General features: G+C 28.5%; 1 protein-coding gene across 1 annotated transcript in view; it reads left to right on the forward strand.

Annotated features, from left to right (window-relative positions):
* The first annotated feature begins 1475 nt into the window (after positions 1–1475).
* LOC100197701 (TNF receptor-associated factor 4) overlaps positions 1476–15835 on the forward strand; it is a 38224-nt gene continuing 23864 nt past the window's right edge. Inside the window, exon 1 of the mRNA XM_065788416.1 lies at positions 1476–1735. Coding sequence (XP_065644488.1) covers positions 1509–1735 — 227 coding nt within the window. The 5' untranslated portion in view covers positions 1476–1508. The remainder of the gene's footprint in view (positions 1736–15835) is intronic.

Below are 15835 nucleotides of genomic sequence, written 5' to 3' on the forward strand. Positions count from 1 at the left end.
TTTGCATTTTCACTCACTTTCAAGGTTTTACAAAAAGACTCTTCGTTGTAAAATATTAATATGTTACTTTAATCCGATAGCATTTAATCCGTTAGTTGCTACACGGTAAAAGAAAGTATTTTTATCTATAATAAATGTGTTTTTCACTTTTAATAATTTTTGCATTATAATATCACTTTAGCAGCATGTTAAAAAGCGAAATATATATTATTTCTTTTTTAGGTGCATAAATGATTAAATATTTTAAACTTTATAAATTAAATTTTATTTTAGAGTACGCACGGAAATGTTTTTTCGACTGATTCCCGTAAATTATTTAAAAGGTGTTTACTTTTTTAACTTCAATTTATGGAGACAGGTTTTGCGACAGATTTTATTTTACTTTTGATTATTTGTTTGAAAACTTTATTAAGAAGCTTTCTATAGACTTGATTTCACATATTCTGGTTTTTGTTAAAAGTAATAAATGTATATATATATATATATATATATATATATATATATATATATATATATATATATATATATATATATATATATATATATATATATATATATATATATATTATATATATATATATTGTATATATATATATGTATATATATATGTATATATATATATATATATATATATATATATATATACTATATATATATATATATATATATATATATATATATATATATATATATATATATATATATATATATATATATATATATATATATATATATATATATATATATGTAATATTTATATATAAATTTTTTGTATTTATAATTTTAATGTTTATTTGTGTTAAAATAATGCAATTTTTATATAGACGTTAATATATAATATGTAGATATATATATATATATATATATATATATATATATATATATATATATATATATATATATATATATATATATATATAAAAACAAAGAAAAAATTTTAAGCTGAAGACGCTGGTCACAACAATCCAGCGAAAATTTCTTATAAAAAATAAATTTAGTATCAAGTGAAATTCGTATTTATTGATGTTTATAAAATAATAATAATAATAATAATAATAATAAAAATAATAATAATAATAATCACAACAATAACAATAAAAATAATAATAATAATAATAATATATATATATATATATATATATATATGTATATATAATATATATATATATATATATATATATATATATATATATATATATATATATATATATTATTATTATTATTTTATAAACATCAATAAATATGAATTTCACTTGATACTAAATTTATTTTTTATAAGAAATTTTCGCTGGATTGTTGTGACCAGCGTCTTCAGCTTAAAAGTTTTTTTTTTTGTTTATATATATATATATATATATATATATATATATATATATATATATATATATAAATATATATATATATATATAAATATATATATATATATATATATATATATATATATATATATATATATATATATATATATATATATAGACACATATAGTATGTTATGATTAGTAAATTATATGGCTATTGTGCATGAGAATACAACATACAAAGACCAATCCTTAACTAAACATGGAACTTACAGTTTTAAACCCTCTGTAAATGTTGGTGGATATGATGTTGATTTTGTAAATGGACCAAATCGTGATTATGAATGTCCAATTTGTCAATTCACATTCAGAGATCCAGTGCAGACAAGGGATTGTGGCCATAGGTTCTGTGAAAGTTGTTTAGAGCCGATTTTAAAGTAATTTCAATACTTTACTTTTTAACTTATTCAGTCGTAACTTTAATTGCATGAATATTATGATAAAAGTTGCTGTAATTTGTTAAATTAATTATATGTAGTAAGAAAATAATATACTAGGAATAAGTCATAAGCAACTCATTATAATAAATTGTTTCAAGTGAATATATATATATATATATATATATATATATATATATATATATATATATATACTACTGTGATCAAAAAGTAAGGTGAATTTTTAATTTAAACTTCCCGCCTTATTCGAATTGTCCAATCTTTTTTATTTTTAAGTTGGTAGGAATGTCATTAACATTTGCGCCAAATTACATGTCAAACTCATAACTATTTTTTTTTGTTTACGCTTGTTTCTGAAGTACCAAAAGTGTCTAATTTTGTTGAGCAAAGAAGTGCTATTAAATTTTGTTTGCGGAATGATATTTCTGCTGCTGAAACGTATCAAATGTTGCAAAAGGCCTTCGGTGAAGAGATTATGTCTTAAAAAAATGTTTACAAGTGGTACAAAGACTTCAAAGAAGGCCGAGAACGTGTTGATGACTTGGAACGCTCTGGACGACCATCGACTTCGATTGATGATCGCCACATCAACAAAATCAAAGAATTGGTGCTTGCAAATTGTCGGTTAACAATTCGAAACCTTGTTGACATGGTTGGAATATCATTTGGGTCGGTGCAAGCGATTTTGAAGGATCATTTGGGCCTCAGAAGACTCAAATCACGTTTGGTGCCGAAATTTCTCAATTTCTTTGAAAAAGAGCGTCGCGTTAAAACGTGTGAAGCAATGCTTTCTGACTATCAAGACATCTACAAACAAATTATTACTGGCGATGAGACTTGGGTCTACGCATACGACCCTGAAACACCCGACCAATCGAGTGAATACCGTGAAAAAGGCGAGCCGAGACCGAAGCAACCACGTCAAAGTCGCTCAAAAATCAAGATCATGTTGACTGTTTTCTTTGATTATTGTGGTGTCATGCACTACGAATTCCTTCCAACTGGCCAAACTGTCAACAAGGAATATTATTTAAGCGTTATGCGACGTTTGCGTGAAGCTATTCGCAAAAAGAGACCGGAATTATGGGCTGATAACTCTTGGATTTTGAACCACGATAATGCGCCTTCGCACACAGCACTGGTTCTTCGTGAGTTTTTCGCCAAAAACTCTACCCATGTTGCTCCACAACCACCGTATTCGCCCGACTTAGCACCGTGTGACTTCTGGCTGTTCCCAAAGCTCAAGAGACCACTCCGGGGAAATCGTTTTGAGTCCATTGAAGAGATCCAACGTGAATCGGCACGCCCATTGAAGGCTATCCCTACCGAGGACTTTTCGGCTTCGAAGACTGGAAAAAACGTTGGCAAAAGTGCATTGGGGCCGGGGGGGGGATTATTTTGAGGGGGACGATACAGATTTGGAAGAATAAATAAAGATTTTTCATTTTATAAAAAAATTCACCTTACTTTTTGATCACAGTAGTATATATATATAAATGATTCCATACAAGAACTTTATTTAAAAGTTGTTCTATGCAATAATTTTTGTTCACTTACTACAATACATATATATATATATATAATATATATATATATATATATATATATATATATATATATATATATATATATATATATATATATATATATATATATACAGAGCCGGATTTATAGTTTTAGGAGCCTTAAGCCGAAAAAAACTGCGGCCCCATACTTAGAAATAAAATGTTGATTTAAAAAATAAAATTTTAGTTTAATGTACTTAAAAGTTTTATTTCAATTTTTTTTAAATCTTGTTTAAAATCTGCATAATCTTTTTTCTGTATTTTTCATTAACGAAATCGTTAATCAATAAATCAATATTAATTAACTTCATTTTGTCTGCGTTACTTGATAATAATGGAAAAAATTTTAACGTTTTTTGTAACATAGTTGATTGCAAATCATTTTTTGTTAATTTTAGTTTTAAAAAAGACCTTTCTCTAGAGCAGTTGAAAATCATGAAATATTAGAAAATCCTAAGAATGATTTCAGTATTTGGAAATGTAGCCTTCATTTGTGTTTTTCTTTTGTACATATCCCAATTGGATAATTCAGGAACATGAGTATTAAAATGTTCTTTCAAATACAGGTGAAGATGTTCGATTTCTGCATATAAATTATCATCAATTTCTTTTGTGTAGTCTTCCACCAGACAATTAACACAATTCTTCAGGTTATCTATATCGAATCTCAAATACAATACAAATTTGTCATTCGATTCCTGATAGCATTGAGCTCTTTCTTTTAAATTTGTAATAAGGTTATTGATGGTTTTTAAAAAAATGTTTGTCTTAAACTCTTCACGTGACTCAATTGAGGTTCTTCTGATAGGTTTTCAACTAAAAGTGCTTACTTATTATGGCGTCTTTCTTATTATGCCTGGTAACAGTAATTTTGCATCTTGTTCTATTAAATCGAATGTGTTAATTAATACAAGAAGATAATCATCAAGAAGTGCATTGTTATAAATGTCCAAAATATGGTCATTTGGCCAGATTTAATAACATTTGTTTTGATATGTGTATATAGATCTCCTCATTTATGTTAATAATAATTATTGTGTTAATAAATTGATTAAATGTGATGATAAAATTTGTATAAAAAAATTGATTGATTTAAATAATTTTTTTATTGATAAATAAATTGATTGAAGGCAGAATAATATTAAAGTTGATATGTTAAAAAGTGAAAGCCATGTGCAAAAGACAAAAAAACTAATTACTGATACATTAGTTAAATTTAAAGAATAGGAATAACAAACCTGCAAATTTGGACCCCACAATCCTACATGATCCTTTAGTTTTGTTAATACAGAATCCGCATTATTTGAGGGATTTTGATTATGCAATTCATTTAAACAATAAAGACACAACAGAAATCAATTTAAAAATTTAATAGCATAATGAATCCAATAAAAAGTATGCTGGTGAAAAAAAAGAAGCGCAGTGTAATCAAATGCTTACTGAAAAGCGTTGATACTGTTGGTTGATGTACTATGTTATTGAGAAATGTTGCGTTAAAGACATGTCTGAGAAATGATGTGTTATTTATTAAGTAAATACAGTCTATATCTCAAGATTAGGTACTATAAATTTGTTAATTTATAGTACCTAATCTAGAATGAGGCTTGACTTGAAACTGACAAAAGCTATAGTCGGAGACAAGACATAAATCAAGGAGTAAAGGTAAGTGATAAAGGTTATCTGAAAAACAAGTCATAAAATTAACTATCTGATTAAAAGATTAAAAAATGTAAAAGTTATGGGCTTTAGAGCCAGCAGGATCAGTGGTGCTAGTGCCAAGCCATTGCCAGTGTGACGATCAATAAAATCACCAATAACAACAATATTGGCTGAAGGATAAAGAGAAAAGCATTGTCGATTTGATCAGAAATAAAATTGAAAAGATTGCATTCTTGAGAAGAAGAATTATAAAAAGAAAGGTGATTGAGTGAAGAGGTATTAAACAGAAGTGCATAAAAGAATGATCAGTGGATTCAAACCCAATTTCATGGCAAATAGGTGAAATAACGTCTAAGTATATGCCCATGCATATGACTATTAGAGTCTTTGCGAACAAAGGGTTATTAGCCATTGAGACCCAAATTTGAAACAGTTGAAATTTAAATAAATCTCACAAAGAGTAAGTCTGGTAGTTTTTTATGAGGCAAGATTAACTGATAAAAAGTAACTTCAAAAACCGCGAATATTTGTAAAAGATAAAGTTAAACAGTGGTGATGATGGTTTTTTATGTATAATATATTTAGGTACTTTAGTTATGTTTTAAGTTATTAGAGAACTTGACTCAATCATAGGTAGTAAATGCAACCTAAGCAATGAACTACTCAGTTGCCTCAGTCCTGCCAGTTAACCTAAAGTTGAAATACTCCTTTTGCGGCTTCAACAATGCACACCAAAAGCACTAACATGGACACCATCTATGCACAACATAAACTAATAAACTAATAAACTCTGATGTTTTTTTTTTTTTTTTTTTTTTTTAATTTTTTTTTTTTTTTTTATAATTCACCTCCCCAAGGCCGAGAAGGCCACTACAGATGAGGAGGCTACTTGTGGTTATAACCCTCTCTCAACTCTTTAACTCCGAAACACTAACCTTGACGAACAAGGCCGCTGCGCGGAGAACAAGTTGAGCGCGGTACTACCAGGGACGTGGCGAGAAACGAACTCGGAACCTCTCGCTTATGAAGCGAGCGCTCTACCACTACACCACTACCGCATTTTAACCGCGTTTACTCTTATGTTTAGGCACTAATAAACTCTGATATTTTTACATCAGAGTATTTCATTGTTTTTCAACAGTTTTATGGTCTCGAATTATTAAACTGAGTTTAGGTGCTATACTCTCATTAGGATGTCCATGAAAAAAAATCCCATGAGTAGAGTCAAGAAGATCCAGCTTTCATCATTCTAGACAAGAAAGAAAAAATATAACATAGGTTTAGACCAATGTCAGCTTAATAGAAGAAAGAAAGGGCCATGAGGCTGGTCAACAGAATTTTTCTGCTTAACTCTAAAAATTTTCTTCTTACGCCTAAAATTTTTCTGCTTAACCCTAAAAAGCAGCCTAGGAAGCCTCTGACGAGACAGTAGCTAGATGTACTGCCCAAGTTAGAGTATTTTTATTTATATTCACTGTCTCTAACTTTACTTACTCAATCAAAAGCCCTAAAGCAAGAGTGTTTTAAGTCAAAGTTTAACTTCTTCTAGTCTTTGCATAGAAATCGGTTTGGATATGGGGCAGGTTGTACTCGATTATGTGTTACCAGTAACAGGGTGATCATGATGATTCTGAACCTGACCTGATTTTTAGTAGCAAAAAAAAAGTCACCTCTGTAAGCAGTACTCCGACACTCTCCCCAAGAGATTTTAAACACACCAAGAAAAACATTTATCTAAAGGGAAACTGGAAATTAGAGTGAAAAGTCTGACTGTAGTCTCTTGTCAGTCACTGAGCTAACATAATACCAGATGTTAAAGCAGAACACAAACTATAGTAACTTACTGGTGAGCTGGTGAGCTAACATTGTTCTAGAGGATCAGGCATTAGTAGATAAATCAGAAATTAGTTGATAAGTAGAATTTTTTTTTCTTTAATATAAATCTCTTATTGATGTTATTTAAATCATTATTTTTTTTTTTTTTTGTATATGAATTTTTGTTATGTATATTATGTATGTATAAATATCAACAAAAATAATATTAGCATCAATACTTTTAAAATAAGCTATATTAATACTGATGTGTTGAATTTATTAACTATTCTAATTATAGTATCATTCATACTTAGTTCTTATGTGTCTAAAAGTTAAGAAAAATTCTAAAAAAAACTAAAACATAAAATACAAAACTAAACTAAAACTAAAAAACATAAAAATCTAGAAATTCTATTTACATAATTCAGCAACTAAAAAAATAGATTCTAAAGTTGTTTACTAACTGCATAACTTCAATGTAAAGATAGATTCAATATAAACTGCAATATAAGGTATCAATATTCGATCTAAACTGCAATATAAGGTATCAATATTCAATCTAAACTGCAATATAAGGTATCAATATTCAATATAAACTGCAATATAAGGTATCAAGATTCAATATAAACTACAATATAAGGTATCAAAAACCTTTGTTAGTTTTATCTACAGCTTTACTTGTATTTTCAAATCAACTTCATAAAAAAATTATTAATAAAAAATAAAAGTCAAAAACAGCTAAAAAAGAAGCAAAGAAAGCTAATACCAAATAACTTTTATAATATAATCTAGTAAAGCAAACAGAAAATAAAATGAAAAGACAAGCAAAAATAAGATTAATTCAAAAAGTTAGATAAGGCAATTTTTATTTGGTTGTAAAGCAAACAGAAGAGCTAATAAAATGAAAAGACAAACAAAAATAAGAGTAATTCAAAAAGTTAGATAAGGCAATTTTTTTATGGTCTAAGTTAGATAAGGCAATTTTTATATGGTCTTCATAATCAAAGACCTTTATTAAAATAAAAGACCTTATTATTTTTAAGAACGTAATCACTTCAGAAAAAGTTTATTTAACAGAATAGTAGCTAAGTTATATAGTAACTTTATGACGGTGAACATTAATTGTAAGAACTTATTTTTTTTATATATTTATGACAAACTTGCTTGCTGTATACTTGGAGGCTGTATACTTAAAGGTATACTGCTGTATACCTACCAGGGATGCAGAGTCCCAAAAAGGACTCCAGATTTGAAAGTCACAAAAAGATTACTTTATCCTAGTTTTTGGTATCCAGGAGCTCTAAAAATATAAATAAGTTTATGGACTACTAATAGGAAAAAAGTTAAGGCTTTCAGGTTAGAGGAACAATCATTTTTTGAGACCGGAGTCCTTAAGTATAATGGCCGCAACGACTCTGGGACTCCAGGACTCCGGGCTTAAAAACAATAAGTTTCAAGTCTTTAAATCTCATGAGTTTTTTTCTTGTCGCAGATCATAAGTCAACAAACATGTTTAGAGCTTCTGGACACTACAGACTTGGAAAAAGTAGAGATATAAAGCCAGAGTCCTTTTGGGACTCCGCATCCCTGATACCTACTGCTGTATACTTGGAGGCTAGCCTCTGTAACCAGTTTTGAAACATGTTCAATGCTTTGAGCATGAGAAGAAAAATACAGTAAATTGAATACTTTGTTAGTAGCAATTAGTGCATTAATTTTTTTGTCCTTCAACCTCTTTAATGAATCCAGTCCAGTGCTTTTCTTAAAAGCAATTCTGTTGAAAAAGTTTATGTCAACATTAGTAATGTATATGACATGATAATTTTTTCCTTATTTGTCCTATATTTGTAATGACTGGTAACATCAGTCAAAGTCTCATCCCTAAGCATACAATATAAGAAGTACAATATAAGTTTTTTTTTTTTTACAAGGCCATGATTTGAATTTAAAAAGTCAACCTGATTTAAAAAAAAAATGATATTCATCACCTTAAGGCCAAGAAGGCCACTACAGCGAGGATGTTACTTTTTGTAGTTACAACCCTCTCTCAACTCTTTAACTCCAAAAGATCTCTACCCTACAACCTTCTCACAACTCTTTAATATTAAAACCTTTAGAAATAAAGCCGCTGCACAGAGAAACAAGTTGAGCATGGTACTACCAGGGACATGGTGGGGATCGACCTCAGAACTTCTGGTTTATGAGGTCAGTACTCTACTACTATGATACTACTGCTTTTTTACCTTGCTCAGTTTTCAATTTTTCTCTTGAAAAATATAAGATTGACAAATCCTTCTAAAATCAAAGGCAGTATTCAAGTAATAATATTTCGCATGGTTAAAGTCATTATAATAGCTGGACTATCAATTTTGTAAACTTTATCTGCGGGATAAGATAAAAAAATTTATTTGGATATTTGGTAAGGTAGATTCAATTAGATGCATTTTTCTTCTCAATTTCCTTTCTAAATAGGCTTTCTTTTTAAATCTTTCTAAATATGCTTTTTTTTTTTTAAAAAAAACAAACTTAAAATAACGATTCCTGTAAAATTTTAACCTCTGGCTCCAAGAAGATCCTAAAATATGACCATTTTACTTTTACCAGGTATTGGCCAAGCCCCTCTTGTCTCCTCAGAATTGCAACATTTAATTAGAGGTTTCAAGTCACATAACTTTAAAAATATTTGGTTCTTTTACTTAAAAATTTGTACTTGGCTATTTTCAGGGGTAACAAGTCGAATAAAATTATCAGAAATATAAAAAATTATTATTAATTACCTGTATTTATTAATTTAAATGAATTTAGGCAATTTTTTATACATCTGAATTTAATGCCCAAGAAACTTATGTGGCCTTGAGGTGGCTGGATCAAATATTTTGATTCAGGCAAAAACTGAAACTCTTGGGTGCTTGTACACCAAATCAAATGGTGGTTAAGGCTATGGGGTTAAAGCTTTTGTTTCAATGTGTCTAAGGCAAAGAACAAAAATTATATTTATCACTTATAAAATATTTTTATCAATTAATCAATTCCTAAAAGTTGTGTAATATTAAACTAACTGATATTCTGCTTTCGCAAAAATTAAAATTATTTTTGTAATAAGTCACAAGTTAAATTTTAAAAATATATGAGAATTTGGAAGGACTTTTTGTTAGGTAAAAAATCTTTATATAGGGTCAGGCTTAAGTAACATGATTTATTTAACAACTTTTTTCTTTGTGATTTTATTTAACTTTGGCATTATATTTTCAGAATCTCAGGGTTTTTTTCATCTTGGTTCTCGGTCCATACCATGGTGAGATCTCTTATGAAACCGAGATAAAACCAAGATTTTTCAAAAGTATAAAAAACTAAGTAAACAAAGTGATTTTTTCTGAAACATTTGTGTTTTATAATTTTTTATTATTATTAAAGTTGATTATTGAAAAAACTTTTCATAAGACTTCAGTCAAAGTTGCAGCTATCATTCTCTCCCGTTTTTTACTACGTTGCTTGAAATTGAAAAATTTTGCTCATATCGAATCGATGTTGGCACATCAACACATGTTCTAATTTGCATAACTTTTCTGATTTAAATCCAATCGTAATGTAGCGGTTGAATTCTTCAGCAGTCAAATCATTAGGATCAGTGACTTTGATTTGTTAGATTATCTTTTCTCTTTTGAAGGAAGGAAGAAAACGTAACTTAAGATAATTGGGAGCCAAATGACCACAAATAAAACTTTCCTTCATTTGTAATTCTTCTAACAAAAACTCCAATGCACTTTCTGCAATGTTCAAGTTCAAATAATTGCCATTCATGGCATCCATAGCCATTTTACATGGTTTAAGATTTGCTAATAATTTTTCATTTCTATACTTGAATCTGTTCAATTTTGAAAATCATAAAAGTTGCAATTGCTATCCCAAATGTCATTAAATTTTTTTTTTTGAATAAATTAAATAAATACTTACTTTTTAGTTTATTACAGTACATTTATTTTCATTTAATTTAATATATTTTTGCATCTTTTTATTACACAAATCACATTATCAACAGAATTAGTTGCAACTCACACAATTTTTAACACAAATTACATTTATGACGCAATACTTGTACTTTCGTTACTTTCAAGACTTACTTTTTTACTTTATAACGAGTTACTTCCAGATAAAAGTACAGTTTTTGATTGCAATGTATTTTCGCACAAAAGTACTTTCTACTTTGTAATGTAAAAAGTACTTTCACTGTACTTTTATACTTTTACTTAAGTATTTTGGTTTAGTACTTTTTACTTTTAATTTGTTACTTTTTTTAGTTTACTTTTACTTTTTACTTAACCCTTAAAGGACGGCGGGGTATTTTACTACCCCAGAAGAGTTTGTTTTTAACTGCCACATCAACAAATTTTGACTATTTGAACTGCCACTTCAGAACATCTTTTATTATCATTTAAGGAAGATGTTAGTGTAAAATGTTTTTGTTTTACTAATTAATTGACAATAATATTGTTTGTTAAAAATTTAGTTACGTTAAAGACGGTTGGGGTATTTTTATACCCTATGCAAGTTTTCCCATTTTTTAGTTAGTGAATCAATAAATAGTTATATGAATCATGTTTAGTTTAATACTTGTTTGTGTTTTAGTTATTTTTTAATAGGTGTGGGGTATTATTTATCTTTTTCATGAGTAAATTATACTATATATGCATTATATATATACAATCACTGTAGCAACAATAGTGTGCTCAGGTTGCATATATTTTGTTTTTATGTCAAAAATATTTATATTAATTTGTTATATATTTTTCACATATTTTGTTTGATAAACACTGAAACTATTTTTTAGAATAAATAAAACTAATATAATGAGTCGCCCAAGAAGAAATGCTGCAGTCGAGGCTAATAATATAATTTTTAGTTTAAATGAATTATCTTCAAGTGATGACTCAGCTGACGAAAATCTTACAGATGATGAAGAAGATATTATTACAGCTGACGATGAATCAGATGCTATTATCTCTAGTGAAAGTGATGAAGAAGTTGTTCAGGAAAATCACATATTAAATCAAAACATGATTTCAAAGAATGGTGAGGAAATTTGGAGTAAACTTCCATGTGTCGATGCTGCTCAGCCACCTGCACACAATATTATTCGACAACCAACTGGCCCAACAAGGTTTGCAGCTCAGGTTTGCGGCCAAAGTGTGGATACTGCCTTTAAACTCTTTATAACACCAGAAATGATTAGAATTATTGTCAACTGCACTAATGCTGAAGCTCGTAGAATAAGACTAGAAGGATGGATTGACACAACAGTAAATGAACTTTATGAGTTTATTGGAATTCTTCTTCTAGCTGGAGTGTTCCATTCTAAAAACCAAAGCATAAAAGAACTTTAGAGTAGATTAGATGGCATACCAATATTTTCGGCTTCAATGCAAAGAGATCGATTTGTTAACTTGCGACGATGCATTCGATTTGATGAGAGAGAAACAAGAAATCAGGTTTGAAGACAAATTTGCACCTTTAAGAAATATAATGGAAATGTTTATTACTAAATGTAAGAGCAACTACAATCCAAGTGCATATCTCACTGTCGATGAGCAACTAATTACATTTAGGGGACGTTGTCCATTTAAGATGTTTATACCTACTAAGCCAGGAAAGTATGGAATGAAGATATGGATATTATGTGATGCTGAAACCTCTTACTGCATAAACTTGCAACCGTATATTGGTAGAGTAAATGGAGCACGTGATGTTGGACAAGGTACACGAGTAGTTCTTGAACTAACTGATCACTTAAATGGAAGTGGTAGACACATAACAGCTGATAATTTTTTTACAAACATTCATCTTGCACGTGCATTGCTAGGACGTAAAATGACATACACTGGCACCATTAAAAAAAATAAAGGAGAAATACCAAAAAAGTTATTGCCAGCCTTACATCGACCAGTTTACTCTAGCATCTTTGGTTTTCAAAATGACTCTACAATAGTTTCTTATGTACCTAAGAAAAACAAAGCAGTAATATTATTATCAACCTTCCATCACAGTAATGACATTGTGGTGGACCATAATGAAAAACCACATATTATTCTAGATTACAACAAATATAAAGGTGGAGTTGACACATTAGACCAGGTTGTCAGGTGCTACTCGAGTCGCCGAAAGAGTAACCGATGGCCATTTACAATGTTTTGTAATATTTTGGATATTGCAGCATACAATGCTTTGATTTTATTCTTATCAATTCACCCAAATTATAAAAATGGGGCTTCTCATAGAAGAAGAGAATTTTTAAAAGAATTATCAAAAAGTCTTATTAAAAAATTTGATGCAAATGACAATCTTCCACAAATAGTTGCAAATAATAATCTTCGCCAAGTAATTGCACAAAATAGCCTTTTAAATCAAGGTCAACCAATACAAGAGCAGCATATAAAAAGATGCTATATGTGTCCTCGTGTTCATGACAGAAAAACCCGTCTGCAATGTGCATCATGTAGCCATTCTGTTTGCAAGGCTCATAGCAAAATTGTTTGCAATAGTTGCCTTATATAGAAGATATATTTTGTTTTTATTTGAATAAATTGTCTCAAATATCACTTTTATTTAAAAAAAATTGAGAAAATTGATATTTTTGTTAAAAGCACCCATTTTAATTTAAAAAGTTCAACATATTTTGTATAAAAACCTATATTTTTAGTTGGGGTAGTTTAATACCCCAGCCTTCATTAACGTAACTTTTTTTTCCCGTCCTTTAAGGGTTAAGTATTTTTAAAAAGTAGGACTCTTGTTTACCTAAAAACGTTGCAACTTTTCTCTCATTAAAAAAAGCGCCAATTTTGATGGTTTTCAATATTTTTCAGTAATCATGGTTTTCATATTTTTCACATTCATTTTCTATGTGACTGAGATTCCAGGAGAGCGAAATCTGAAAATATACTAACAAAATTTAGATTATGGTTTTAAAATTTATAAATTTCCAACGGTGCCCATTGTTTGCTTGGATCTAATGTGCTCTTCTCTGAGCATTTTCTATAACTTTTCTCTTAGTTTTAGGTTCCTCACTTTTTCTCAGATATTTGGCTTAAGCTCTGGGATGGTTCTTGTTTTATATATTAGCCATTTAGGTAGCTTCCCCCCTCCAAACTTATTTACATCATTTCAAACTGTATGAGGTCTTCCAGAATACAGAAAATGACACGGCCTCATGTTGCTGAAAAATCTGTAATTTATTTGCACAGACATTTATTTCATGTTTAAAATATGCATTTCAAGCATGAAATAAATTAGTTCTGAAAAAAAAAATATATATATATATATAATCACAAAAAATATTGTTCATTAAATAAATTATAACGTAACTTATGAGCCTGTTTAATAACCATCCTGTATAATCTAATGAAATTTGAAATACTTGAGGTTTTAGAACCTCATCTTAATCTTGTCTGCTCATCTCAGCTCATTTTATCATTTATTTATTAATAGCAAATTTACTTCCAACAGTTTACAAGTAAAATTGAAAATTGTATAAGTCAAGAAAATATGAAGATAGAAGAAAATTCCAAAGATGTTAAAACATAAAAAGAAGAAGAGTGTAAGTATTTTGAGCATAAATTAACACTAACAGTAAGTCAGGATGTGACTTTTTTAACGTGAGATTCTGCTTTGATTAATAAGGTTGTGCTTTGATTGGTTGAACAAGATAGGATAGCTTGTTTGAGCAGCGGCCCTGGTAGTATTTCTAGAAAAGAGAAATTGATGCAATCTTTTGGGATAAAACTTCCAAGCTGAGTTAGTTCAAGCTAAAGCAAAGATTTTGCACCTAAAAGGTGAAGTGCATCATTTAGAAGAACCAGCCCAAATATGACAGTCAGGGTGTTAGCCAGGAAAAAAATTCATACAGCGTTTTAGTGAAATTGGGAATTTTGGTGCTGCCAAAAAAAAAAAAGGTCATTACATTCTGACATTTTAAAAATTATACAATTTTTTAGAAACTGATACAATTTTTTAGAAACAATTAAGTTTCAATAAAAATTTTCTATTTTTGCTGGGTTATTCATAGGAATATTTTTCTATTTTATTTTTCAGGAATATTTTTATATTTTATAAATGTTTAATTCTAATTATTTCATTTTGAGCAATCTTCGTCAGTTTTCATTTTTAAATCGCTTATCTCCTTTGTTTAATATTGTAGAGAGAAAAAAAGAACAAAAGACAGTTGTTTGCAACTTTTTTAATGAATAAATTAATAAATTTATTCATTGAAACTTTGATCTATTTTAATTGCGTATATCGCTTTTAAATACAGTTTTAAAATGGTTTAAATGATTAGTTACATATATTTTCTTCTGTTATTTTTATTTTCATTTTTAAATTATAAATGTAAAAAAAATGCTAAATAGTATTTAATTTTTAACAAAACATTTTTGACGATTTCCAAGATCCTCTTGTAACTTTTTAACTTGCTAAAACAACTTTTTAATTGACGACAGTGGATAAAAAACACTATACGTTATACGTAGGAATGCCAGAACTTTACGGCTTTTACAAAGGAAAACACTAAAAAAAAATTATTACAGGTTTTTAAAATCCGTAAAATTTTAATTTTCGTAAAATCCAGACGTTTGACAACCCTAATTATATGGAAAGATTTTGAATATTTCAGTTTTTAAATACTTTAGCATATTAAAATTAAAAATATTAAAATACTTAAAAAAATTTTCTTAACTTTCTTACATAGGTAATCTTATTATTGCTCATCATATTTTATATTACAATTTTTATCATAGATACATTCAAAAGTTAAAAAACTTATTTAAATCTATAGCTTTTAAATGAAAGTTAAATTAAAGTTTCCAAAATTTTAATAACTTTTAATTGAAAAACTTGGTTGGCTCGCTAATTTCCGTCAAATATAATGCTACTTTAATTTAAATACTCGGTGTAGTTAAGGTGATTTACAAATTATTCGCATTTATTTATTTGAAATAAGCATGATTCATGAGCATATTCTGTCCAAACAAAAGCTTTATCTGTTATATTTTTT

This window comes from Hydra vulgaris, chromosome 01, assembly GCF_038396675.1.
Source record: "Hydra vulgaris chromosome 01, alternate assembly HydraT2T_AEP".
Taxonomy (NCBI): Eukaryota; Metazoa; Cnidaria; class Hydrozoa; order Anthoathecata; family Hydridae; genus Hydra; species Hydra vulgaris.